At 35.4% G+C, this 25,559-nt stretch overlaps 1 protein-coding gene and 4 pseudogenes across 1 annotated transcript; 2 read left to right on the top strand and 3 right to left on the bottom strand.

The window, feature by feature from the left end:
- Positions 1-177: 177 nt before the first annotated feature.
- On the top strand, positions 178-1,601 carry LOC120205342 (annotated as a pseudogene).
- Positions 1,602-9,158: 7,557 nt separating this feature from the next.
- LOC120205341 lies at positions 9,159-12,015 on the top strand (annotated as a pseudogene).
- Positions 12,016-13,058: 1,043 nt separating this feature from the next.
- Positions 13,059-14,456, bottom strand: LOC120205188 (V-type proton ATPase subunit e1-like). The gene is made up of 4 exons (XM_039205108.1): positions 14,370-14,456; positions 14,147-14,271; positions 13,616-13,663; positions 13,059-13,219 (listed from the first exon to the last, which is right to left on the bottom strand). Exons 2-4 carry the CDS (start codon positions 14,242-14,244, stop codon positions 13,153-13,155), a joined length of 213 nt encoding a protein of 70 aa, XP_039061039.1. The 5' UTR covers positions 14,245-14,271; positions 14,370-14,456; the 3' UTR covers positions 13,059-13,152.
- A 1,344-nt stretch (positions 14,457-15,800) lies between these two features.
- On the bottom strand, positions 15,801-18,845 carry LOC120205270 (annotated as a pseudogene).
- A 1,480-nt stretch (positions 18,846-20,325) lies between these two features.
- LOC120205269 lies at positions 20,326-24,131 on the bottom strand (annotated as a pseudogene).
- Positions 24,132-25,559: the final 1,428 nt, after the last annotated feature.

The raw sequence follows: 25,559 nt of genomic DNA, 5'->3' as shown, positions 1-25,559 counted from the left end.
TGCATTTCGTTAATGGGTTTTTAATCAAGTTTCCCCCTTTTAGCCCCTTTTTAGTAAATTAAAAAGGCTCTTGTTTTATGAAGATCAATTAAGGAAGCCACTAAATATAGGGTTTTTGTCCCCAGAGAATTGAGCTTCATTTAAACTAAAATTGATAGACTTTGCAAGCTTAAAGTAGCTAAGTTAGCTCTTATCTGTTCTTTCTGTAATTGTTCTTGATGATGTTCAAGTGTATAAATTTATGCTTTTTTGTTATATATTAAGTCCATTTTATTGCTTTGTGTAAGGCTAATGGCATCTTCTTCACACATGGATGAAAGAATACAATGAAGCTGTGAAAATTGCAGATGATATCAATGGCATGATATCCGGTAAGAGTTCACAGCCTGCGCTGGGACCGGAAAGGCAGCGTCACGCATCAGCTATCCTAAGGAAGATTACAATCTTAGGGACTCGACTTGACGGATTGCAGTCCCTTTTGTCTAGCCCTCCCGGGAAGCCATTGTAAGTCATCTTCATAGGAGGGAATTGGTGTTGGATTAGTGTTCTAATAATGTCTTTTAGGGCATTTATAAAACGATATATCCGTGTGTTCGATTGCTAATTCGAATACGTTTTATCGTGATCAATAATCCGGGTTTCAGAACAGAGAAGGAGATGAATTGTCACAAGGACATGGCTTCGAACTTGAGATCGAAAGCGAATCAGATGGCTTCTGCATTCAACATGTCAAACATTACTAACAGAGATACCTAGCTGGGGACGGAAACTAAGCCAGATGCTATGAGTAGAACACTTGATTTGGATAACTCCGGCCTGGTCGGTCTTCAACGCCAAATAATGAAAGGCAAGTTATTTCACTTCCTACTACTATGTAAAACCGCTCGAGTTTTATCGACTTTCGACGGTGTGTTTTCAAGCAGAGCAAGAGTAGGATCTCGAGAAGCTGGAGGAAACAATCGTGAGCACAAAGCACATCGCAATTGCAGTCAGTGAAGAACTTGATCTGCATGCTACACTCATTGTATGTTTCACATTCTCTTCGTATCAAAGAATCGATTCATCGTCCGCAATTCGGAAACTTTACATGATCTTGCGCTCTTTCCTGCAGGACAACCTCGACCAACATGTGGATGTCATCGATTCTCACCTGCAGGTAAAAACACTTGCTGTATTAAGATAAATGAATGCTTTCCTAATACATTTAATCATTCATTCGATCCGGTCTATCGGTGAATATCGTTCCGGTTAAGCGGCATGCATCATACTTTTTCATATGATGGTAATGAGTTTAATGCAGAGAACATGTCATGCCATGTCATGGGAACAGCATTGCAGTATTTGAATACATGATTATGCTTGGATCATTCTAGGTAGGGTTCATCTATGAAGAAAATTGTGTTCCGTTTTATTGTTGTAGGGTTCATCTATGAAGAAAATTGTGTTCCGTTTTATTGTTGTAACAGAGAGTGTAGAAAAAGCTGGGGATATTGAAAAGGCGCGTCAACGGCGGATGCTGGTGCATGTGCATGCCTTTCGCGGTGATCGGAATCGTGATTGTGGTGTTTGTTATATACTTGCTCATCAAATACTTGATTTAAATAGCGAATGTTATATAACGATAAAAATATAATTTGAAACAGTTATTTTATGACTGCAATAACCGCAATGATTATAATAAGAGAAAATCGCCTCAGTGACCAAAAATGCCTTATAATATACGATTTTAACCAACTTTTTTTGGATTTGCCAAAATGACCAACAAAATCGCAACGCGAAATAAAAATCGCAACGCGATCCCCAGAATCGCAAACCAGTTTCCAAAATCGCAACGCGATTCTTGACAATCGCAATGCGATAGTACAAATTCGCATTGCGATTTTACAGAATCGCAACGCGAATATGAAAATCGCAACGCGAACACATAAATCGCAACGCGAACACATAAATCGCAACGCGTATCCGTAAATCGCAACGTGTATCCGTAAATCGCAACGCGTATCCGTAAATCGCAATGCGTATCCGTATATCGCAACGCGTATCCGTAAATCGCAACGATAATCAGTAAATCGCAACGAGAATCTGTAAATCGCAACGATAATCCGTAAATCGCAACGAGAATCTGTAAATCACAACACTGAAATTTTGGGTATATAACTACGCAACAGCAGCAAATCATAAACTAAATCCCTAAATCACAACTCATTCCATCTCCATCTATCACTCTCTCCGGCGACATCGTTCCTATATCCAACGACATCCTTCCCAATCCGGCAACAGGTTTTAGTTTCGCAGCTCGTCTGTTTAGTAAATTAATTTACAACCATGAAATCATCTAATGTTGATCATGTTTGGATAGATTTGTGTTTTGGAGGGTCATGGGATAATGTTCATGGTGTTTACAATATATGCCTTTACCCATGAATCTTCAACTAAAATGTCTTTACAAAAGTTAACTTATGAAACTCTAATGCTACGTGTTTCAAATAAATGAATTTAGAGCCCCTAAGTGGATTTAGGCTATCTTATCAGAGAAATGGTAAAGTTTATTTGTTAACCGACAATGAAGAGTTGAACGATTCATTGCTTACATTAGTGTTTCACAAGATGATGTTACATTGTATGTTGTTGAACCTAGAAGTAGTATTGTTGGGTCAGTAGCGGGTAGTAATCAACTAAGTTTTTCTCAAAACCCACAACCTTTCTCTAATCAAATCCCAATCAACTTTCAGCACCAAATTCCGGTTTTCGTATTGACCAGTTAGACGATGATGAGCCAACAGAAAAAATTGTGAGTACTAGTCAGTATTCGAAATTTGGTCTTGGTCAATATCCGGACTTTGATATTGGTCAATACACGGATTTTGATGATGTTTCAGAAGAAGAAACAGACCTTGCGTGTAATGATTTTGATATTGGTCAATACCGAATTTTGATGATGAAACAGCCGTTGTCGAAGAATGTATTGTTGATGATAATGAGGAGGAAGTTACGACTGTGAATGAACATGTTGAACATCCATTCTGTAATTCATATAATCCTGAAGAAGAAAAAGAAGAAGAAAAAGTCCCGAAGAAAAGAAAATGCCACGGGCGTATAACTGGAATATGCCAGAATTACTTCAGATACCGGAAGAAGAGTTGGTAAAGAAAGCAGTTGATTGTTACACAAAAGTTATTCGTATCAAGAAGATGATGTTTTGATACAAAGGAAGATTGAAGATAGCTTTGTATACGAAATGTGTGGAAGATGGCTATCAACTAAAAGTTAACAAATCAGCAAAGATCGTTTCGAAACAAGGTGTATGATTGACAAAAACTGTACGTGGCGTATGATTGCAAAGAGAATAAAAGATTGCGAAGTGTTTCAAGTTAGGACTTTTATTGATAACATACATGTTCAAGAACCCAAGTTTTTCCTCACCATAGACAGGCAAACAAAAAGGTGTTGGGTGGTTTTCTGGCTGAGTTAATGTTTTTGAATGGTAGGGTATATCGGGGACATGAAATTATGACTGACATGAATGCTCGATTCAATATTAGTATATCATATTCTCAAGCTTGGAGAGCCAAATGTTATGCCTTGGAATTGTTGAGGGGGTCGCCAGAAGCATCGTTTGCCCAACTGCCGGCTTATTGTCACAATTTAAAGCTGAAAAATCCTGGGTCGGTAACTCATATCAAAACAGATAGAGATGGACACTTTGAGTTGTTGTTTATCGCCATTGGTGCTACGGTTAGTAAATCAATATAATTTTGTTGACTCATTTTGTTAGTTACATGCATTTCACATTTAAATGATTATATTTCTTGTGTATATTATTTGTAGATTCGTTCGTTTATTACTTCCATGCGCCCAGTTATTATAGTTGACGGAGCACATTTGAAAGGTCGATACCTTGGAGTAAACTTATTAGCAGTAGCCATGGATGCTAACAATGGGATATTGCCAATAGCTTACGGGGTTGGCAAATCTGAAACCTCTGATTCATGGACATGGTTTATGGGGCATCTTAGGGATTGCATAGGTCCTATTAGCAATCTGACAATCATATCCGATAGGGCAAACTCAATTGACAACGCTGTTAGAAGGTGTTTCCCAGATGCTTTTCATGGACTTGTGGTGTTCATTGTATAGAAATCTAAAATCAAGGTCTGCTGGTATAAAAAAGCACAAATGGACATACTGGAAGGCTGTAAAAGCTTATCGGGAAGTGGATTTCAATAAGCATATAAATTGTTTAAGACGTGTTTTGCCTCAGTGTGCTCAAACACTAGATGATGTCGGGTTTGAAAGATGGTCAAGAGTACATCAACTTGGAGCAAGATATGGTTTCATGACGTCTAATAGTGCAGAATCAATCAACGCTCTAAGTCGTCATTCCCGGAAATTACCCATTACTATGTTAATGGAGTTTTTTCGAGCCTCTATTCAACAGTGGTACTACAAGAAAAGAAACCATGCAGGTATTATTTCTTTGAATTCGTAACTTATCATATTTATATATTTTACTAAGTATTGTTTATTTAAATTTACAAGAAAAGAAATAGTTTACTTTCGCAACACGAAACTTAAAATCGCAACGCGAAATGAGAATCGCAACGAGAAACCAAAATCGCAACGCGAAATGAAAATCGCAACGACAGAATCGCAATGCGAAATGAAAATCGCAACGAGAGAATCGCAACGCGAAATGAAATCGCAATGCGATTTGGTTTCGCGTTGCGATTTTGTCGTTGCGATTTTGGTTTCGCGTTACGATTCTGTCGTTGCGATTTTTATTTCGCGTTGCGATTCTCTCGTTGCGATTTTAAGTTTCGTGTTGCGAAAGTAAACTATTTCTTCTTCTGCAAATTGAAACTTGAATGGATTGCATTACTTCAACAATAGACAAAACAAAGACAAATACTGACTTCAGGGTATTAGTTTAGCAGAATTGGCAGCAACCGAACAAATTTACTTTCAACCAAAGACAAAACAAAGACAAATACTATTTCACAGTGTTAAAGAATACACAGTTTAGCAGAATTGGCAGCAACCGAACAAATTTACTTTCAACCAAAAGACAAAACAAAGACAAATACTATTTCACAGTGTTAAAGAATACACAGTTTAGCAGAATTGGCAGCAACCGAACAAATTTACTTTCAACCAAAGACAAAACAAAGACAAAGACTATTTCACAGTGTTAAAGAATACACAGTTTAGCAGAATTGGCAGCAACCGAATAAATTTACTAAGCAATCTAAGTGAAATGGCTAATCTAAGTGAAATTACGAGTAAATTTATCATTAAGTTAAATATGGAAAATCTTAAACTTACCTCGTTGCGTAGAGTATGAACCTCATTCTGCAACGATACTATCATCTCACGTAGAGCGGCAACTCACCACGTAAAGTTGACACCTCCACACGCCATGCACCATCGTTATCGCGTAGAGTACGATCTCCTCACGCAAGGCATTGACCTCATCACGTAATCATCCCGTGGAGGTGGAGAACAAGGAGATAAATGTCGTGGCCTCTTTACCGGTCGCCTATCATGAGGTGATGGTGGAGAAGAGGCTCGATGATGTGACGGGATAGGTGATGGCTCTCGTTCTAGAGGTGTATAGTCGGGTCGATCGGGTGATGGCTCTGGGTGAGGTGATGGCTCTCGAATTGGAGGAAGTGGATGATGCATCATCCGTGCCATCAGAAAAACTCTGACTAGCTTGCCACCAATCAGTGGCAAGCTCTTCCTCCGTGGGTGTCAGTCTTTGTAATGGAATGTTGGCCTCCTAACAATATAAAAACTCAAACAAGTTAAACGTCTACTATTAATAACTTGTTTATATATTATATGAAGTATTTGTGTTAACTTACATTATTTATTGTCGCATATGGTATTAAGTCTTCCCAATCCAACAGATTTTTCCTCTTACAGGAAATAGCCCTGGGAATATCATTTGACGTTTTTATTGCATATGTACGCATGCTGGGGAAAGCCTCGAATATCCAAATCTACAAACAATATAATAACAAAATTAGTAATTGTTAAATAATTAATTATAATTTTAGAAACATTATATAGAAATTCTTACCTTAAAGGCCCAAACAAAGCCTGACAAAGTGTATTTCGACCCATCGCCACGCAAACTTTTGCGGTCATCAAAGGCAGTAGACAACTTAGTCCAGGTAGCTTTCCATATATACGAACCCCACGGAAACAGATTCCATGCATTCAGGTCCTCTACCAATATTATTAGCTCCCGAGGAATAGGTTGTCTGGCCTCTCTGCCTAAAAAGCCGGCATAACAAGTAGTAGAAGGCATACTCGGACAACATCGACGTCATCCATCCGAGTGAAACCAGCTTTCTTATTAAACAATTTCTTCAGGTTGTCGACGTGTAGGTTCGGCTTCTCCATTGACTCATCCGGAAACACCCGGGATAACCATGATGGGCGGGCGATATGACGAGTGTATCGGCCTACATCATCGTGTCCGAATCGTAGACCAGTGATTAAGCAGAACTCCTTCCGCCCAAAACAAGTATACGCTGGTGGAAAATGAAACCATATCTCTTCCTCACCACGTTGTATACTGTCGGGTAGATTTGATGTCATGGTCTGAAGCCACAAATGGGTCAAATTAGCATCTCCACCCGGATGCTGTACTCTCAGCCATGGCCCGAAGCAGGTTTCCTCAAACAATTGTCTTTGTGCAGGTGAAAGCTTCGAAGCAATTGTAGTGGCTAGGCTAACTTTATCCTTAATGTCAATGAAGCCGAAAAAAATTTCTACAAAAACAATAAACATACCAAGTTAGATATACCAAAAACTACACTGTGAAGATATACCAAAAACAATAAACATAAAAAGTAGTAGTTTATTCTTGAAACTAAAATTTGCAACACTGTTTTGTCTTTTGGTTGAAATGAAAATCGCAACGAGAGAATGACTGTCGCAACGAGAGAAATGAAAATCGCAACGAGAGAATCGCAACGCGAAATGAAAATCGCAACGAGAGAATCGCAACGCGAAATGAAAATCGCAATGCGATTTGGTTTCGCGTTGCGATTCTCTCGTTGCGATTTTCATTTTTCTCGTTACAGATAGTCATTTTCACGTTGCGATTTTCATTTATCTCGTTGCGACTCTTCTGCAAATTGAAACTTGAATGGATTGCATTACTTCAACCAAAAGACAGAACAAAGACAAAGACAAATACTAACTTGAAAATCGCAACGAGAGAATAGCAACGCGAAATGAAAACCGCAACGAGAGAATCGTAACGCGAAATGAAATCTAAGTGAAATGGTTAATCTATTATTGAAATGACCAGTAAACATATCATCAGTTTCAATATAAAAAACCTACAATAATGCAAAAATTTCAAAATAAAAATAATTAAAAAAACTAACCCTCGGAGGTTGATTTTCCATCTCTGAATATTGTGAGGGATTTCTGACCGTGAATGGTTGTGAGGGATTTCGCCGGAGATGGGGACGGAAATCTTCGGAGATGGGGACGGATTTCGCCGTAGAGAGTGAGAGATGGAGATGGGACTGAGTTGTGATTTTAGGTTTTAGGTTATGAGTTGCGATTACGGGATTTTGTCTTAATATTCATTTTTGTAATTTGAAAATAAAATACGCGTAGCGATTATAATGGCGCTTTAAAAATCGCGTTGCGATTTACGGATACGCGTTGCGATTTACTGATTATCGTTGCGATTTACGGATACGCGTTGCGATATACGGATACGCATTGCGATTTACGGATACGCGTTGCGATTTACGGATACACGTTGCGATTACGGATAGCGTTGCGATTATGTGTTCGCGTTGCGATTTTCATATTCGCGTTGCGATTCTTGAAAATCACAATGCGAATTTGTACTATCGCATTGCGATGTCAAGAATCGCGTTGCGATTTTGGAAACTGATTGCGATTCTGGGGATCGCGTTGCGATTTTTATTTCGCGTTGCGATTTTGTTAGTCATTTTGGCAAATCCAAAAAAAGTTGGTTAAAATCGTATATTATAAGGCATTTTTGGTCACTGAGGCGATTTTCTCTTATAATAATTTCTATTATTATCAAAATTAATTGTTTGATATAATTATCTTTTAAATTTGTTTATCATGTGTACCGAGTAGAGGAGGATGATGAATACAAAATTAATTAGTAAATTTGTTAGAAATCCTTAACGTGAAATTAAAGTAGTGGATGTAGATTTCATTGAGAAAATTGAACCACTATAAATCTTTGTGTAAATTTTCCTATCCTTTTTTTTTTCGCACCCAAATTTTTCAAAAGACCAATTCATCCCGTCTTTTACACTTTTTTGATTGTTCATAAAGTCTCAAAAATCCTAACAGGTATATCAATTAAGGATGAGTATCTCACCTAGATTCAACATGTTCTATATAATTTGATTCGGTTGGGTTAGTTTTTTATCTTAAATTTTGAGTTTTAGGGTAGGTCGGATAATGTTTTTAAGGATGTAGTATGGTCGGGTTTAGGGTGAAAAATTCAATTCGACCAATATAATATTATAATGATCTTTTGTATTAGAGATATTTGTAAATTTTTTTATTTTACTTTTTCAACTATGATCATATTTAACCTATAAACATATATATAGGTTGAATCGAGTGTGACCAAATACGAATTTTGACCTAAAAAATTAAATTAGATTAAAGGTCAGATGAGATTCTCCTAAATTTTGAATCAGATTAGATACAAAAATGAAGATTTAATTTTCTCAATTGATTACCGATTAAAAGATTTCAAATTAATTTGAACGGTAAAAAATCCGACCTGACCCAAGCCATCATAATCCATACACTTTTGGAGTCGTATAGGCTATTGGCCTAAAAACAGAGAATCCTTCATTGGGCTGAAGTAAAGCCCAACAATGAAGCACCATTATTGTAAATTCAGTTCGTCAGTTTCCTTCAACGATTAGCCCTAAAAATCCCAATTCAAACCCCCAAAATTTCCCCAAAATTTGAAGTTAGAAACACAACTAATTTTGAAGTTAGGAAAAAGGAAGAATGAGTAACGTTCCAAAGGAAGCCATTGAAGTGATAGCGCAGAGTATCGGCATTACGAATTTGTCCCCAGATGTCGCCATGCTTTGGCTCCTGATGTTGAATATCGTGTTCGAGAAATCATGCAGGTAATTTGATTCCACCTTTTATAGATTCAAATCCGAGTGTTTACTTTAAGAAATTAATATTTGTTATATAACCTTTTTTGGATTTTTTTCTAATTCAAGTCATAATGCAGGAGGCAATTAAATCCATGCGCCACTCACGGCGGACGGTTTGACAGCTGATGACGTTGACAGTGCTTAATCTGCGAAACGTGGAGGTACATTTTGAGTTTTAATAATTTTGTTCTGCTTATTGTAAATTTCTTACATATATTTTCTTTTGTTAGTTGAGAATAGTACTAATTAATGTTATTTTAGTATACTTTTGTAGGAATTTATGAATTTTTGGAGTGATGTGATAATTTCTGGTCATGTGTGCTAAATCCTATAATGACCTAAAGTGGAATTTTATAAAACTAAATTTTGAAAGTTTGAATCTTTAGTTCAAGTCGCGCTTTAATTTTTTTTGGGGCTAATTGGCTTGTGTTATTGCTTCTCTCTTGCATCAGCCGATATATGGCTTTACTTCTCGTGATTCACTACGATTCAAAAGAGCGGCTGGGCTAAGGATTTGTTCTATATTGATGACAAGGATGTGGAATTTAAAGAAGTAGAATAATCATTGATCTTAGAAGTTCCGTCGATACTGCTTTCTATCGAAGACTTTTTAACTTATATTCGTGTATGTTGTGTAGGTTCTTGAATCGCCTTTGTCAAAAGCACCAATTGATACATCAGTCACATCTCACTGGCTTGCAATTGAAGGCATTCAACCGGCAATTCCGGAGAATGCTTCAGTAGAAGGTACTCTTAGTTAACATGGTCGGGATAAAAGATCCTGACTATGAACTTCCATAGCCTTTGTATGTATTTCCACAAAACCTTCAGATTAGAAATTTAGATTTGGAGTTTGAAATGATCTCTGCAGAGGTATTCATGTTGAAGACACTCATAGTATGTGTTCTTTTCGGTTTTGTCGCTTTAATCTATTACGAACTTATCTTAATTTCTATCTGGAATTGTCATTTTCTTTCCCTGCAGCACCTTTGATGGCAAAAAGGCTGAATACAAAGAGGATGGAACTTCTGTTGATGTTAATTACCTGTTAAGCATGTATTATCGAGAGAACTTCAAGTATGTTTTACATCTTCAGCAACATTTTTATGTTAAAACACTTTTTTGCTGGGAATGACATTAAGAGACTGATTTGGTTGCTATGCAGCTTACTTTGACAAGATCGTGGAGATTACCATGAATAGATCTCTCTCAATTCTCTTTAAGCATGCATTACTAAGCTTGGCAACTGACTCAGGACTACATCCCTTAGTTCCTTATTTCACATTTCATTGCTGATGAGGTTGTGTTAAAGGTCTTTCATGCCTTGTTAATATGTGTGTGGCAAAAGAACCTCTGGTTGGTTATCTTAAGCTTTTGTTTTCCCATGGTTATCTCAGGTTGCACGGAATTTAAATAATTTCCTTCTTTTGTTTGCTTTGATGCGTGTCACTCGGAGCCTTTCCAGAACGAACACATACACATAGTAGTGAGTTTATTGTTTCAATTTCGAACTAAAACATGTATGCTAGTGGTTTAATTTCTGCCTATCTGATTTTTTTTAAATGTTCTTCAGTTACACCAATTGATGCCATCTATTATAACCTGCCTCATTGCGAAAAGATTAGGGAATAAATTCACTGACAACCACTGGGAACTTAGAAACTTCGCAGCAAAGCTAGTGGCATCAATATGCAAAAGGTGAAGAATTCATTTCTTTTGGACTTAGACATAGCATATTCATTTTTATGAATTTCAGGAGTTTCTTTAGTTTTGAACTTGGATCTCTGGTGCAATAATTTGTTTATTCATTTTTGTACTATTTTGTATGTGCAACGAAAATGGTACAAGCATGCTTGTCATGCCTATTTTGATGACGTGGATATGACTCTTTTTTACTATGATCTAACTAAGACACTTGTTTTAGGTTAAATACGGCAAGGGTTAACTTTAATCTCTGGCATAATGGTTGTCCTCTATATGCATAATTGCATACTTATACATACATAATGTTTTGCAGATTTGGGCATGTTTATCACAATCTTCAGCCACGTGTGACTAGGACTCTGCTCCATGCTTTTTGGACCCAACCAAAACATTTCCCCAGCATTACGGTGCAATTCAGGGGTTAGCAGCCCTTGGACCCAGTGTGGTATCTTAATCATGGCATCACTTATACCTAGTACTTTTGTATTTTTCCGATAAATGTCTTTGTTATGTTTCGCTAATGACCTTTCTTCCTTGTGTAGGTTCGTCTACTTATACTACCAAATCTTGAAGCATATTTGCATCTTCTTGAACCTGAAATGGCACTGGAGAAACAGAAGAATGAAATAAAAAGACACGAAGCCTGTTGTTTTATGGGGCTCTACTGGCAAGTTTATTGTCCAATTGATACACCAGATTACGATATCCCCGCATGTATTTGCAGGTGATGTTATTATGCAGCAAAACTAACAACGATGTTTAAATTTTCTGCTACCAGCGTGCAGCTGGGCTGTGCATGTATGATCGGCTTAAAATGTTCCCCAGTCTGCTAGCCCCTCCAACTCGTCCCGTCTGGAAAAACCAGTGGCAAAGTTGCAACGACAAGTATGGTTTCTTGAAACCATCGTTTTTACATTTAATACACAAGTCTCTTGTTGTCCTTATGTTCTGTCTTATTCTGATCAATCTAGATAAACGAAAAGCAAGCACGGACAACTTGATGCAGCAACCACCTGTAAAGAAAATAGCAACCGAGAGTGCAATGGGAATGATGCCAATAAATTCCATGCAAGTGATTTACAAGGGGCAGCTAGCAGCTTTTCTAACTCCGTAGGAGGTTCGAATATTGGCGTATCATCAATGTCTCGGCCGCTATCAAATGATACATGCTGGGAAGGGAGGCTGGCGGGCGAGTTTCAAAGACATCGACCGTTCTAGCTCAGGCTTGGAAGGAAGATACAGATGCAGGGAACTTGTTGGCTTCACTATTTGAACTTTTTGGTGAGAGTATGTTATCATTTACCCCAAACCTGAGCTTTCATTCTTCCTTGATTAAATTTTACCTCCATAGGTAATGTTTTCCACAGTCATATGTTTACTTTTATAAACCTTTTCTTTTCTTTTCATGTATGTATTATATGTAGTTATCACAGAAATATTCTACTTGGATTTTATTTATATTGAGAAATTTGTCTGTTTACTATGGATTTAGATTAATTATTGTAAAATAAAGAAAATGCTCATATTACTTGATATTTTTAACAAATATTTTTTTGGAGAATTAATTGCACCATTTGTCCTCAAACTATGATCCTCTTTATAAATTGGTCCCTAAACTTTTAAATATTTCAATTTCATCCCTAAATTATGACTTATTCTAAATTTGTCCTCAAACTTTTTCAATATTTCAGTTTCATCCCAAGTTATGTGTACACTAATCAAATTCCATGTTAATAAAATCATTAGGTCATACTATTATTATATGTTTGAAAAAATAAAGTCCAGGTTAAACTATGGTTAAAAGTATTTATATTTGAATGAACTTGAGATGAAATTGGAAGATTTAAAAGTTTGAGGACCAATTTAGAATGAGTCCATAGTTTGAAGATAAAATTGAAATATTCAAAAGTTTAAGAACTAATTTAGAGTGAGTATTATAGTTTGAGGATGAAATTAGAATAATCAAAAGTTTAGGGACATCGAATTCATGAATATCAATCAATATGTTAAATTAGTCATCAAATTAACGTTCAACAAAATTACCTTAAAATTATTATTATTACATATAATGTTTGAAAGAGCAACATTTGACTTCTATGAAAATTGGATACATGAGAGCAACATATATAACAAATGAGAAGCTGACAAACATCAAATTGCCAACACAATGCCAATTCAAAGAGCATACAAAGCCAACATGAGAAGACATCGAATCATCCATGTAATGAACAATGAATTCGGAAGAAATAATTCACTCTCCTTCACTTAAAATGGGCACAATGAGCGGCTTCATTTGTGCTAGATATACAATTGCCCACCTAATGAAAAGCAAATGAAATTTATCATCACAAACTACAAAAGAAAATGAAACGAGACGTGTTTCGAGAAAGGGTTTAGCTTCCTCGTCGAACTCGATGAAGATGTCTGCATATACGACGGGCTCGAGTACTTCAAAAGAAAAGAAGCGGAAAAACATAGAAGATGCAAGCTTATGTGGTGAATGCAGGAAATGGGTTATTCATATGAATGGTACACAGGCTGACAGGCATATGTTTAAGCAGTGGATTATATGAATATATACCGATAAAGACAATATTCTCGATCGATATGAAAGAGATATCGGATCAATTCAAAACTCTAAACGCATGCCAATATATACATATATAGTCAAGCAACTAGAGAAGAAAGACAAATGAAGAAGAACATAAACTTACATCATCCAACAACAAACAGTTGCTGTAATGACCAATGTTAGGTGCAACCTGCATAATAAAACAAGCAAAATGCAGTTTTCCAGTAAGAGCAAAGAAAAATAGAGGGAAACACAGCAGGAGATGAAAATCGAAGAAAAAAACTTCCTAGTCTGTAAATGACAAACCAGGCTATACTTAATCAATACAAAATTCCGATACTATCGGGTTTACGAGAGCACCAATAATCTCTTATCGAATCAACATTCATAGTAAGCAACCATAGCACAATGAAATCAACACTTAGTTCACACTGCTAACTTGCTATTCGATCCAAAAGACCCACTTACAGTGTACCATCTTAAAGCATATCTCATTAATTTGTATCAATCGAAATACACACTTTAAACTTCAATTGGAGTAATATCAACCCAGACTGTGAAAAGGCAACAAATTTTAGTATATGAAACTTAAATCCAAGAAAAATTAATGAAAAAAGAGTAAATTTAAATGTAAAAATAAAAAAATGGAGAGAAATGTTAAAAGGGTACTTACAGATTAGCAGATGGACCTCTATTACAGCAGATTCTGGTACAAATTGATGCGATTATACCGACCACAGAAAAAATTAGGGTTGTTACCAAGAAACCCATATTCCGATCTCGATTTTACTCAATTTCCTGCATAGAAAGAAAATTAAAGTTCTTTTTTTTAATATAAACGATTTGGATCTCAGCAAAGCAAAAAGGAAATTCGGATCAGATATAATTACACTTACCTTCTGCTCTGTTTTCCCGAGAAAATGCAAGAAAATATGAGTTGCGATCTTAGAACTTAACTTTAGTAATTGAAAGTAAAAAAGAAATTTAACATTCTCCGGATAAATCGTGGTATCCTTAACAAAAGCTGTTTATTTATAGGGTAAATTACACTACTCATCACTAAACTATACTCTCTCTCTATTTAACTCACTATACTTTAAATCCGTTCAATTTTCTCACTGAAATTAATACAATTAGTATTTTTTATCACTTAGCTATTAAATATCTAACGTTTTAAATGACGTCATTTTAGAAAAATAAATTTTCAGCCATTCAATTTTCTCACTGAAATTAATACAATTAGTATTTTTTGTCACTTAGCTATTAAATATCTAACGGTTTTAAATAACGTCATTTTAGAAAAATAAAATTTCAGCCATTCAATTTTATCACTGAATTTAATACAATTAATATTTTGGTCACTTAGCCGTTAAATATCTAACTCGTTAAATGACGTCGTTTTAGAAAAATAAAATTTTCAGCAAAACGATGTCGTTTTAATTCTATATATCTCATTTATAACATCGTTTAGTGAGAAAATAATTGAGTGACCAAAAATACTAATTGTGTTAAATTCAGTGAAAAAATTAAATAGATTTAAAGTATAGTGAGTGAAATAGGAGAGAGAGTAAAGTTTAGTGATGATTAGTGTAATTTACCCTTATTTATAAGTTACTTGAATCTGGTTCGAGTATGAGAATATTGAATAAGTCGAATTTAATTATATTAATTAGAGTTAATTGTATCACATGTCCTTAAAGTATGACCTTCATTTTAAATTAATCTTTAACCTTTTAAATGTTCCAAATTATCATCTTTCTAAATTAGTCCCCAAACTTTTTGAACATTCCAGTTTTATCCCAAATTATATATGTATACTAATCACATCCATTGTTAATAAAATCACTAGGATAAGTTATATTATATGTTTGAAAAAAAATTAGGTTAAACTATAGTTGAAAATAATTACATATTTGGATGACTTTGAGAGAAATTCAAATATTCAAAAAGTTTAGGGATCAATTAGAAAGACAATCATAGTTTGGGGATGAATTAAATTGTTAAAAAATTGAGGACTAATCTAACATTACATTTTGATTTTCATTTCGATTATCCACCGTTAAAAAAATAATTACGTTTTGATTTCATTTTCATCATCCTCCACCGTTAAAAAAATTAACAATAACACTAATATATCACCCCATGCAGTCATATCATTGAATCTTTTTTTAAAAAAATCACTCAACAGTTTTGTCAATTTTTAATTGCAGATAGACTAAAATAAAACAAATATAACGTTACGATAATTTAAAAAAATATAATAACCAAGTGACTAATCCAGAACAAAAGTAATAGCTGGACACTAAACGTATATTTTACCCAAAATCTTATAAAAAACATGAAATTTGATCTGATTCTCAAATGAAAATTACAAGTCAAGTAACAGTTGTTCATAATTTCCAAACTCTGAATAAAAATAACTTCACAAGTCAAAGCCATCATATGATTCAAAGGAAGCCATTATAACAAGCTTACTGACTGGCTGATGGATTAGTCAGCAATTCAAGCGATTTCTTTAAGTGCTCCACCGCAGTCGGCACGTCGTCAAATGCCAAGGCGCCAACAGCGAACCGAGCCGCCTTGTGTGCCTCAGTAATTTTCTCCGGTGGGGTTGGTAATTGCTGTCATATTGGTATTTTTGAGTAGTAGTTGGTGAAGATTCTGATTTTTCCCATTTCTGCCACTTGAAGAGTTTTGGGCCGTTGACGGATAGCTTGTTGTCGGAGGAGCGGCCGGGGTACTGTATGGAGTCTCGGAGCCTTGATAGAAAGAAGGATAGTGAGACGGGACTGCAGGTAAGCTACTTTCAGATGAACTTGGATATGACTGAAAATTAGGTATGAAAACGAGGGAGCTTCGTGGGATTGGTAACCAACTGGAAAATGTGGTGGTTGATCTTGCTGATAGGTTTGATAGTTGTTTGGTTGAGGGTATGTGGGATTTTCAGATCTGTTTCCAGGAAATGATGGATGGAAGTCTTGTTGGGGTTCTTGAGGGAAAGATTGATCGTGAGAAGGGTAATCGGTAGAAGGAAATGAAGGAGGTACTGATGAAATATTTGAATGCTGGCTGTCGATCTTATCATGGAACTGAGGTGATGGTGGAATATTACCAGAATGCTGGTTATTTGCTTCATGGAAATGAGGTGATGGTCGAATATCACCAGAATGCAGGTTATTTGCTTCATGGAACCGGGGTGATGGATCGGAACTTTGATGAGGAATGGTAGCAGCAGGATCATGTGGCCCAAAATCCTACAAGAACAAGCATAGATGAAGATAATCGAGAATTTGTTATCTGTCGGTGAATCTGTTTATACGCTTATAGCCATGTGGCCCGAAATACTAAAGCATTGGTCTGAGAAACATACATGTGCACCATGAGGTGTACTCGGTGGAATCGACAAATCTTCGTCACCATTCGGAGGGCCAGGAACAGGCTTCCTACCTTCTTTTATAGCTTTTCTAATATCTGCTGCTTTCCAAACTGCATACTTCTGTTTCTGCTCAAGCTGTAGAGGAAAACAGGAAAGTTTGAAACAAAAAACAACACGAATAATAAGTTACGATACAAGTCATAACCAGAATTGCATCAAAATTAGAAGCACAAACTCTTAATCCAAGTATAACAACTACAATTAGAAACTCACATCAGGCTGAAGAGGGCCAAATTGGTTTATAATATCAAAGAAAATGCTGGCAGCGTAAAATGTCTTTGCCGTATTCCTGCACCAGCAGAAAAAAAGTTACTCTCGAATCACTTGTAGCCATACCAAACCACTAACAACAGCCATATATAATAAAAGAATATCTACATACAAGTCTGCTCGTCCAGCACGATCTTGTTGTCTGCCTTTGAAAAACATTCAAGGCAAATCCCTCTAGATGCAAATTATCTTCAGGTCCCAACTTCACTGTTTTCTTATCCTGCAATACATCAGTAGTGAGGAGAGATTTTTAGTTCCTATACAAAATTTATATATCATACAACTAAATGATAAATACAAAGCTCTACGACTATGATTCTAATTAAACAGCATTCAATTCAAATGTACAAAAAAAATACATATATGTTATTTCTTCTGAAAGATGTATTAGTTACAAATGAAGAAAGAACCTTTAAACAATGTAAGGGGATTACAGGCAGCATAAACATGGTATAAAGTCAATGCTGCAAAGCGGATCCCAACAATTGATTTTGCACATTAAGATTACGCCACCAGGCAAATCTAAAATAGCACCTGGAGCTTCAGTACCAGTGCAAACAACATGATACAATCCTGCTACCGGATCAAATGTCTGACACAATTAAGCTTGAGGATGTAATCGAGCTGAATGATTATGATAAAAACTTGCATATCCTAATGGATTCATGTACAAAACCACAAGCTAGGATGATTTAATAAGAAAAGCAGGCCTTGCAGTTAAAGATTCTTGGACAAGTGTCAAGTCCACAAGTTAAGACCGTGGAACCAAGGTGGTCAACCTCTTGAAAATTGATACTGATGAGAATACAAGTACCATGTTGCGAGACAAATTCAGATTTTCACACCAGCCGATTCGGGAAGATCTGAATTAGGCTCGCATCATTACCATCTTGCAAGAGGTTGACCATCAAGGTTCCTCAGCTCATCCAAGCTGACACCCTCTCCAAGGATCCTCAACAGCAAGCCTTGCATTATTTGTTAAAACATCCTAAACTCGACTCGCTCAGGTCTAAATCATAAGCACAAAGCCCAGCAACATCTTCCAGCTCAGTTATATCAAGCATTCGATCCACTACTCATATCGTATCACATCAACTCTCAAAAGCCCAAAATTAGACCTAATCGATGAAAAATATTCTACAAGAAACACCAACGTTTTAAAATCGAATATCTTCATGCAAAACCACATGAACCGATCATCAACATTACGAATTAAGTTTTCTAAAAAAACTATACTAGACCCAGATTATTAAACAGTTCAAATCAAAATACCCATAAATCAAATTTCAAATTCAGCAAATCATTAAAAAATAAGAAAAAAAGACAGACCTTTTCAAGCTGATTCATGAGAGAAACGAGAGAGCATTGGTGGTTTTGGTTCTCTCGTTATTGGGTATCTTCATCCTTTTTCCATTGCATATAACCGACCTTTTTTTAAAAAAAAAACAACAATCAAAGCATAAGAAAAGGATCTAATCAACTTCAAAAAAACGATTCAAAAAAAGAGGTTAAAGATTTTGAATTTACAATAATATGCAACAAGAGGCTCGTGCTTTTGCAGTTCATCGGCTCGTTGAAGGTACGGCAAGAGAAGCTTCGCCGGCTCGTTATCGCTTGCCATGCCCTATTTCCTTCTGTTTTTTCTTTTTAGAGAGAGTTGCGTCGGGAGGAGGTTTTCAATATGTGAAAGAAACAGAGACTTCGTCGTTTTACAACATTAGACTCTTCGAAGTTAAGTTTTGAAAGGGTAAATTTTACAATTAGTCATCAAGCCATTATCGCCATTTTACTTTGGTCATTAAGCTATTTGATGAAAGGGTTAACTACATGGATGATCACTTGTGTTTGTATTTTTTTCACTTTTGACCACTGATTTCAAAATACATAAGATATGATTGCCATCGTCTTTATTTAAATAAGATTTGGTCACCACGAGTTTACTTCAGTTAAACCACGGATGATTTGCTAAGTTGACACGAAAAGGTAAACTACAAATTTGGTCACGTTTGTTTCAGTTTAATAAATATATGGTCACCCGATTCAAAGATCATAAGTTTCGGTCACTTACGTTATCGTTTTATTAAGATTTGGTCACTGAGACTTAGCTTACGTAAGTTTGATGACGTGATACGTTAGTAAAAAAGGTTCAATTTTTATTTTAACCCTTGAACTTTAGATAGATTACTAATCATAAGTCTTTTTGTAAATCTAAAATAGTTTAGGGATAAATATCAATTTACCCATTTCTTCATATGCTCTCTTCCCCAGCCCTATCTTCTCCCCTGCTTCATCTGGTTTTGTTTAATCTCATTGTATATTGTTGGGGGAATATATAGTTTTGATGTTTTCAAAATGCAGGGAAACACTTGATGTTCCATGTTGTGAAGCCATTCAAATTACTGAAATTAAGACAACCTTCACTTTTTTTTAATAAAGATTCGTTTGTCCTTGCGAATGCAGAATGAGCAGAACAAAGACGTTCTAGATTTGATCTATATGGTTTAGAATTGTAAACAGAAATATAGATTTAATGTCCTGTTTCTAGCTTTCAAAACCCTAAACCCACAGAAGATAACGTCTCAGTGACCAAATCTTAATAAAACAAAAAAGTAAGCGATCAAAACTTATGTTTTTTTAATCGAGTGATCATACGTTTGTAAAAATTAAAACAAAATTAACCAACTTGGTCGAACCTGAATCCTCAAGGAATATCAACACCACGGAAGCCACTTGGTTTGCGCACCAAGTATTATTTACATCAACTGTTCTATTAATAATTGAACGGAGTGACAAAAATATAATATTAGATATAATTTAAAAATAATAATTAAGTGACCAAAACGAAATAGAAACGATACTTAGTTTACTAAACATGTAGTTTATCCTAGTATTAACTGTTTTTATATAAAAAATAACATGAAAATAATAACATTTGGAAGAAGAACAAATGATATAAAAGAAAAAATAAACATTAAATCGATAAAATTTCAAATACGAAATATTAAATTTGTTAAATTATTTTCGGTTAGGACCAAATTTGTAGAAGATATAAGTTCTGAAGTCTAAAGCTGGTATTATATCATGTCATTATTTTGTCTAACATTTAACGGATAGGGACCTTGATTGTATTTTACCCAAATAATTTCAAAGTTTCTTAGTAGTATTTGCGTAGAACTTTGAGGTTGCAAAGAATGTTCTCTTGTACTCCTGAAACAACCTGCAAATTCTATTATATCCGGATGCCGATAATCATTTGTATGAACAATAACCCGATTCAAATCCGATTCCATCCGGCCAGGTTCGAGTGTTCTTCGTCTTATCGAGTTATGTACTGGACTTCTGCATGTTCTTTGAGCCACTCGAGCACTTTCGCTCCCTCGAGCACTTCTTGTACCTAAACAGTTTCAGAACATCAATTCATCGATTTGGCGTGTGATTCGAAAAGTCGAGAAAAGCGAACGATGGAGCATGTATGTGCCAGTAAACTACATTTGAATGCACCCGAAGTATCCGAAATCTCTCTTGCTATTAAACAGTTAAGGGAATGTTGAGATGTTAAAAGAAGAACAGAGCCCTAACCTGTTCCTTCACACGTTCCTCGTCGTACTTTTGCTTTTGACGTTCAAATTCGGCAATTGATTTCTGTACCTCTTTCACAAGCTCATCGGATGAAAACTGCGGCGTAAACACAGATCAGAACACGTTTCGGAAAGAATTTCTAATAATATCCGTTATGTCTGAAGTTTGAACATGTATTACCTGCAAATTTTCTCGTTTGAAAATATCACCTACAGCCAGATTCTGCTTTATCAGCTTCGTTATGTTCTCTCTCTGGTTCTCCAAAAACTCGTTCACCGCCTTTGGACTTGACAGCGAATCCAATTGCTCTTCACTCAGCTTCATCTTTGCCTACAATGGTTAAACAACTTATTATATAGCTGGCATGACCATGCATACATAAAAAGATGCTTTATTTATAGGTATATCGTCATCGGAAACGGGTACCGGTTACCTGAATCTCTAGAAGTTTGGCTCCATAAAGCTCCCTACCTTGTTCCTCGAACAAGGATTGGGGAATATCGACTTCCACCATCTGATCGAGCGTCATCGTTACAACCATCAAAAAAGTATTCTCAATTAAAATAACCCGATCTTAATGTTACGATAGATAACCTTCCAAAGCTGGTCTAGAATTGCATTATCCGTTGCTTGGTCTCTCGCAGTTTGCTCCACTTCTCGGCACCTTTGCAGTAACGATTCCTTGACCTGCAGATTCATGCAGCAGAAAGTTTCATCTAAATGCAGATGTCGGGAACTCGGGATTAAAATCAGATCAAGCAAAAAACAGAAAATTAACAGTCCATAATCGTAACCTGCTTCAAGTTGGTGCATCCAGGAAGAAGCTTATCAGCAATAGAGTCATTTAGCTCCGGTAAATCCCGGTAGAATTTCTTTGCACTCTACCTACAAGGAAATTGTCAGTGTGTGTCACCCTTCATGTAAACCGAAATCAGAAGTTTTATGGAGACTTTCTTATAAGTTCACAATAATGTTGAAACTACAAAAAAATGGAGCTCACAGTAAATTGCGCGAGAACACCACGGAGATTTTCTTGTTGCCATGATTCAGGAAATGCAAGCGGAAAGGACTTCGTTTCACCTCGTTGAATACCAATTATGGCATCAAGGAAACCCGGAAGTACACTCTCACCATCTTCGGTATCGAAATGAAATCCTAAAAAAGGGGGAAGAGCTTCAAGCTGGAAACATCAAGAATCCAACCAACTGCATGACTCTATTATTTATCGAGAGCTACTCATTATTTAGTTCGAACTGAAACATTGATAAGAAATCTTCCTTTTTGAACCAGAACCAACACTGTGATATATCCATTCTAATATCCCATCACTTCCCGGTAGTCATACTCATATACTTGAAGTTCAGAACAGAATGGATACAGGAACGGATGCAGTAAAAACAAAATATAGGCAGCTTGGATTAATTCAACTGACCTTTACTTTCTGCAGCTGGAATCTTTTGAACATTAGACTCATCTTGGTCAATAGTCGTTGCAGATATATCAAGGACCACAAGATCACCAACCTGGAAATATTTGAACTTACCATAAGCTATGAATTCCTTTATGATGATAATAGATGACAAAAACCAACCATCTCAGTTTCATATTTAAAATTCAAAAAATGTGCGAAAGCAGTTAGAGCTAAAGAATAGTGAAGGAAAGTTTAATCGAAAAAGGGGAAAACCATTTAGAAATGAAGAAGAGTTTCTTAAGCTTGAATAACCTGTAGTCCTCTGTCAGTTACAACTTTCAGCGAACCTATGGACTTGTGGCGGCGCCTTATTTCCAGCTCGCACGCTCGTTCAGCTTCGATCTCATTGTCGATTTCGACAACAATCTTCAGATTTTTGTATGCATTCTCGGTTATCCATTTGACTTCGGGTACCACATCTACAATGACATCGTAACTAGAAAACAAATAAAATCAATAAGCATTTGTATCATTGCCGATGAAGCTTAAGTGCACTTATAATGTTAACCTTTCCTCTGGATCAATGTCGATAGGGGCTTAAGCACGTTTACGAAACTAATTATGATTGCATGTATTATTGTACCATAAACCTTCAAATCAATATGCCAGTGATACTTAAGGATGTCATATTTGCCAACCTAAGAGAGGTATGAGAAGAATAGTGTTTCTCCATATCGGAAAACTTGGTTATTATGCGAACCGAATCTCTCAAAGCCCTTCCTTCTACCTGTAGAATAAGATCATGGAGTTGATTCTTCATATGAACAGGATGAAAAGGATTATAAAATTTTCGACAAACATAATTGAACATACAGTAGACATAGCATGAGGGAGTGTCCTTTTCAAAATCGATTCAACCGTGGCCTTCTGTACACTTTCCTCCCCAACATAATTCAGAAGAATACTCTCTGGGATCTTTCCCGGTCGAAATCCAGGTATCTGATACATGTTTAAAAACAATAACTTTCAGCATTCAAAGTGAATCTAACAAAGGAAGGAACTAGCACAACAGCATCTCTAGCTATTGAAGCCCCACATTTAGCTATTCAACCAACTATAGAATTAGTTCGCTGTGCGGCGAGCTAATCTAAGGCTAGTTTACAACGAGATTTAAACTAAAATGTTATCTTGTTTAAACTAAAAATTTATACAATTAATAATAATTTCAATTACAACCGAGAATTTCGGCGGATTTTGACCAAAGTGTTGTCTCTATTTTAAAAAGTTACACAATCGATAATCATTTCAGTTCGAGAATGTTTTGACTTTAGTTTTTTAAGTTGCAAAGAGAATAGTTATGCAATTTATATTATTTGATATAATATTTTTGTTTTCAACATAAAATCGAATAACATAGAAGACTTCTTCATGAACCAAATTACCTTTACTTGCTTCATAAATTCCTTAACAACCCTTCTGTAACAATCCTCGCCTACGGCGGCCGGAACTTCTACATTCAATCTTACCTATAAAAGTGTTCGATAAGATAAAGAAAGCAAGTTTTAAATGTCTGAGTGAAAAATATATAAATAAATGGCATGATGAAACAGTGAAAACACCAAGAACTCTAAAATTATGAATTAAGCACCAAAACCTTACTCTTGAATTAGGCTCTTGAGATTCAGTGACCTTTAAATCATCCGGAAGCTTATCTGTTTCGGCTTGGGAAGTCTTGGAAGGAGCTGATGAAGCCTTAATAAGAGATGAAACCGGCCGTTGATGCGACTGAATTTGGCGGGAAAAAGAAGTTAAGGGTTCCCTCTGGAGTTTAGTATTGAAATGGAGAATTGGGTTTTTGAAGGAATGAGAAATGGTGCTTTTTGGTAGGAAAAGATGGGGTTTTTGGTTTAAATTGTGGGGCTTTATGGAGATAACAGATAAGGCCATTGTTGCTGCTTTGTGGAACCTTTGAAGCTTTAGCTGTTGAAGATAAAAAAAACAGTGTGATATTTTGAATGAAGCAAACGGTGCGTTTCATAAACTATTTGAATTTTCCCAATTTCTTTTTTTTTTCTTCTTTTTAAATATGTCAACATAAGAATTACAAAATAAATACATCAATTTGACTGCTTAGCTTATTGAAAAAGAGTTATAACCAAAATATTGATATTATTTTTCTAGGGTAAACTATGCAGATAGTCCCTTATGTTTTTTGTATGACTTTGGTCACCAATTTAAAAATTAAGGGAGAATGGTCCTTAACGTTATCGATTCGTTTGATTATAGTTCCTAATATTATCGATTCGTTCAATTTTAGTCCATCGACCATTAACTTCCTTTCGATTTTAGTCCCTCAGCCTTGTTAGGGACTTAAACAAAAGGGGTTAATGAAAATTAATGGTTGAGGGATTAAAATCGAACAAATCGATAACGTTAGGGACCATTTTCCCTTAATTTTTAAATTGGTGACCATAGTCGGCAAGATCCTATATATAGAGGACTACATGCATGGTTTACCCTTTTCTATTTTTTATCAAGATTTTAATTTTTTTAAAAGATTAAGAGTAAACTACACATTTAGCACCTAAATTATTATTTTTGATATGTTTTAGTACCTAAACTTTCATTTTTTTCCAAATCAACTTAGCATTAGTTTTTCTTTCATTTTAGTGCCTCTCCATTAAAAACTTAACGCGTTTAACACCTAAACTATCAGTTTTAATCCGTTTTAGTACATAAACTTTCAAAATTTTCAAAATTAACGTTAATTTTTTAACGTGAGTACTAAAATGAAACAAGAACTAAATTTTATGTATGTTTTTGAAAAAATTGAAAGTTTATGTACTAAAATGGATCAAAACTGATAATTTAGATACTAAACGCATTATTTATTCAGGATTTTTAATAAAATTATAACTAACAATTCCAACCTATTTAGTCCAAGTATTTTCTTATCAACTTTTATATATATAAAAACCCTCAATTTGAACAGGTATTTTAAATAAAATTATAAACTTACGAAATTTTAACCACAAAATATTCATAAATTTTTATTTTCAGAGTGTAACTTTTGAACTTTAATATAATTTGGTTTTTACGGAAAATATATAATGTTTTAAAAATCACTTTTTCATCTCAATGTAGAATTTATATAATTGTTTTAATAAAAAAACAGTTTAAAAATGAAATATAAACGAGTAAGATTAGGGGGAAACGTATTTTTGGGGTAAATTGTAAATTTAGTAATTGAACTTTACTCTGTCTCTCCTATTTCACTAATTGTATTTTAAAAGTTTTTCAAGTTTCTCATTGAACTTAATACATTGGGCTTTTTTAGTCACTCGACCGTTAAATAGTTAACGACGTTAAAATAGACGGTTATATAAATGC

Source organism: Hibiscus syriacus, unplaced genomic scaffold, assembly GCF_006381635.1.
Source record: "Hibiscus syriacus cultivar Baekdansim isolate YM2019G1 unplaced genomic scaffold, ASM638163v2 tig00012370_pilon, whole genome shotgun sequence".
Classification (NCBI taxonomy): domain Eukaryota; kingdom Viridiplantae; phylum Streptophyta; class Magnoliopsida; order Malvales; family Malvaceae; genus Hibiscus; species Hibiscus syriacus.
This window is presented reverse-complemented; position numbering and strand designations above follow the sequence as displayed.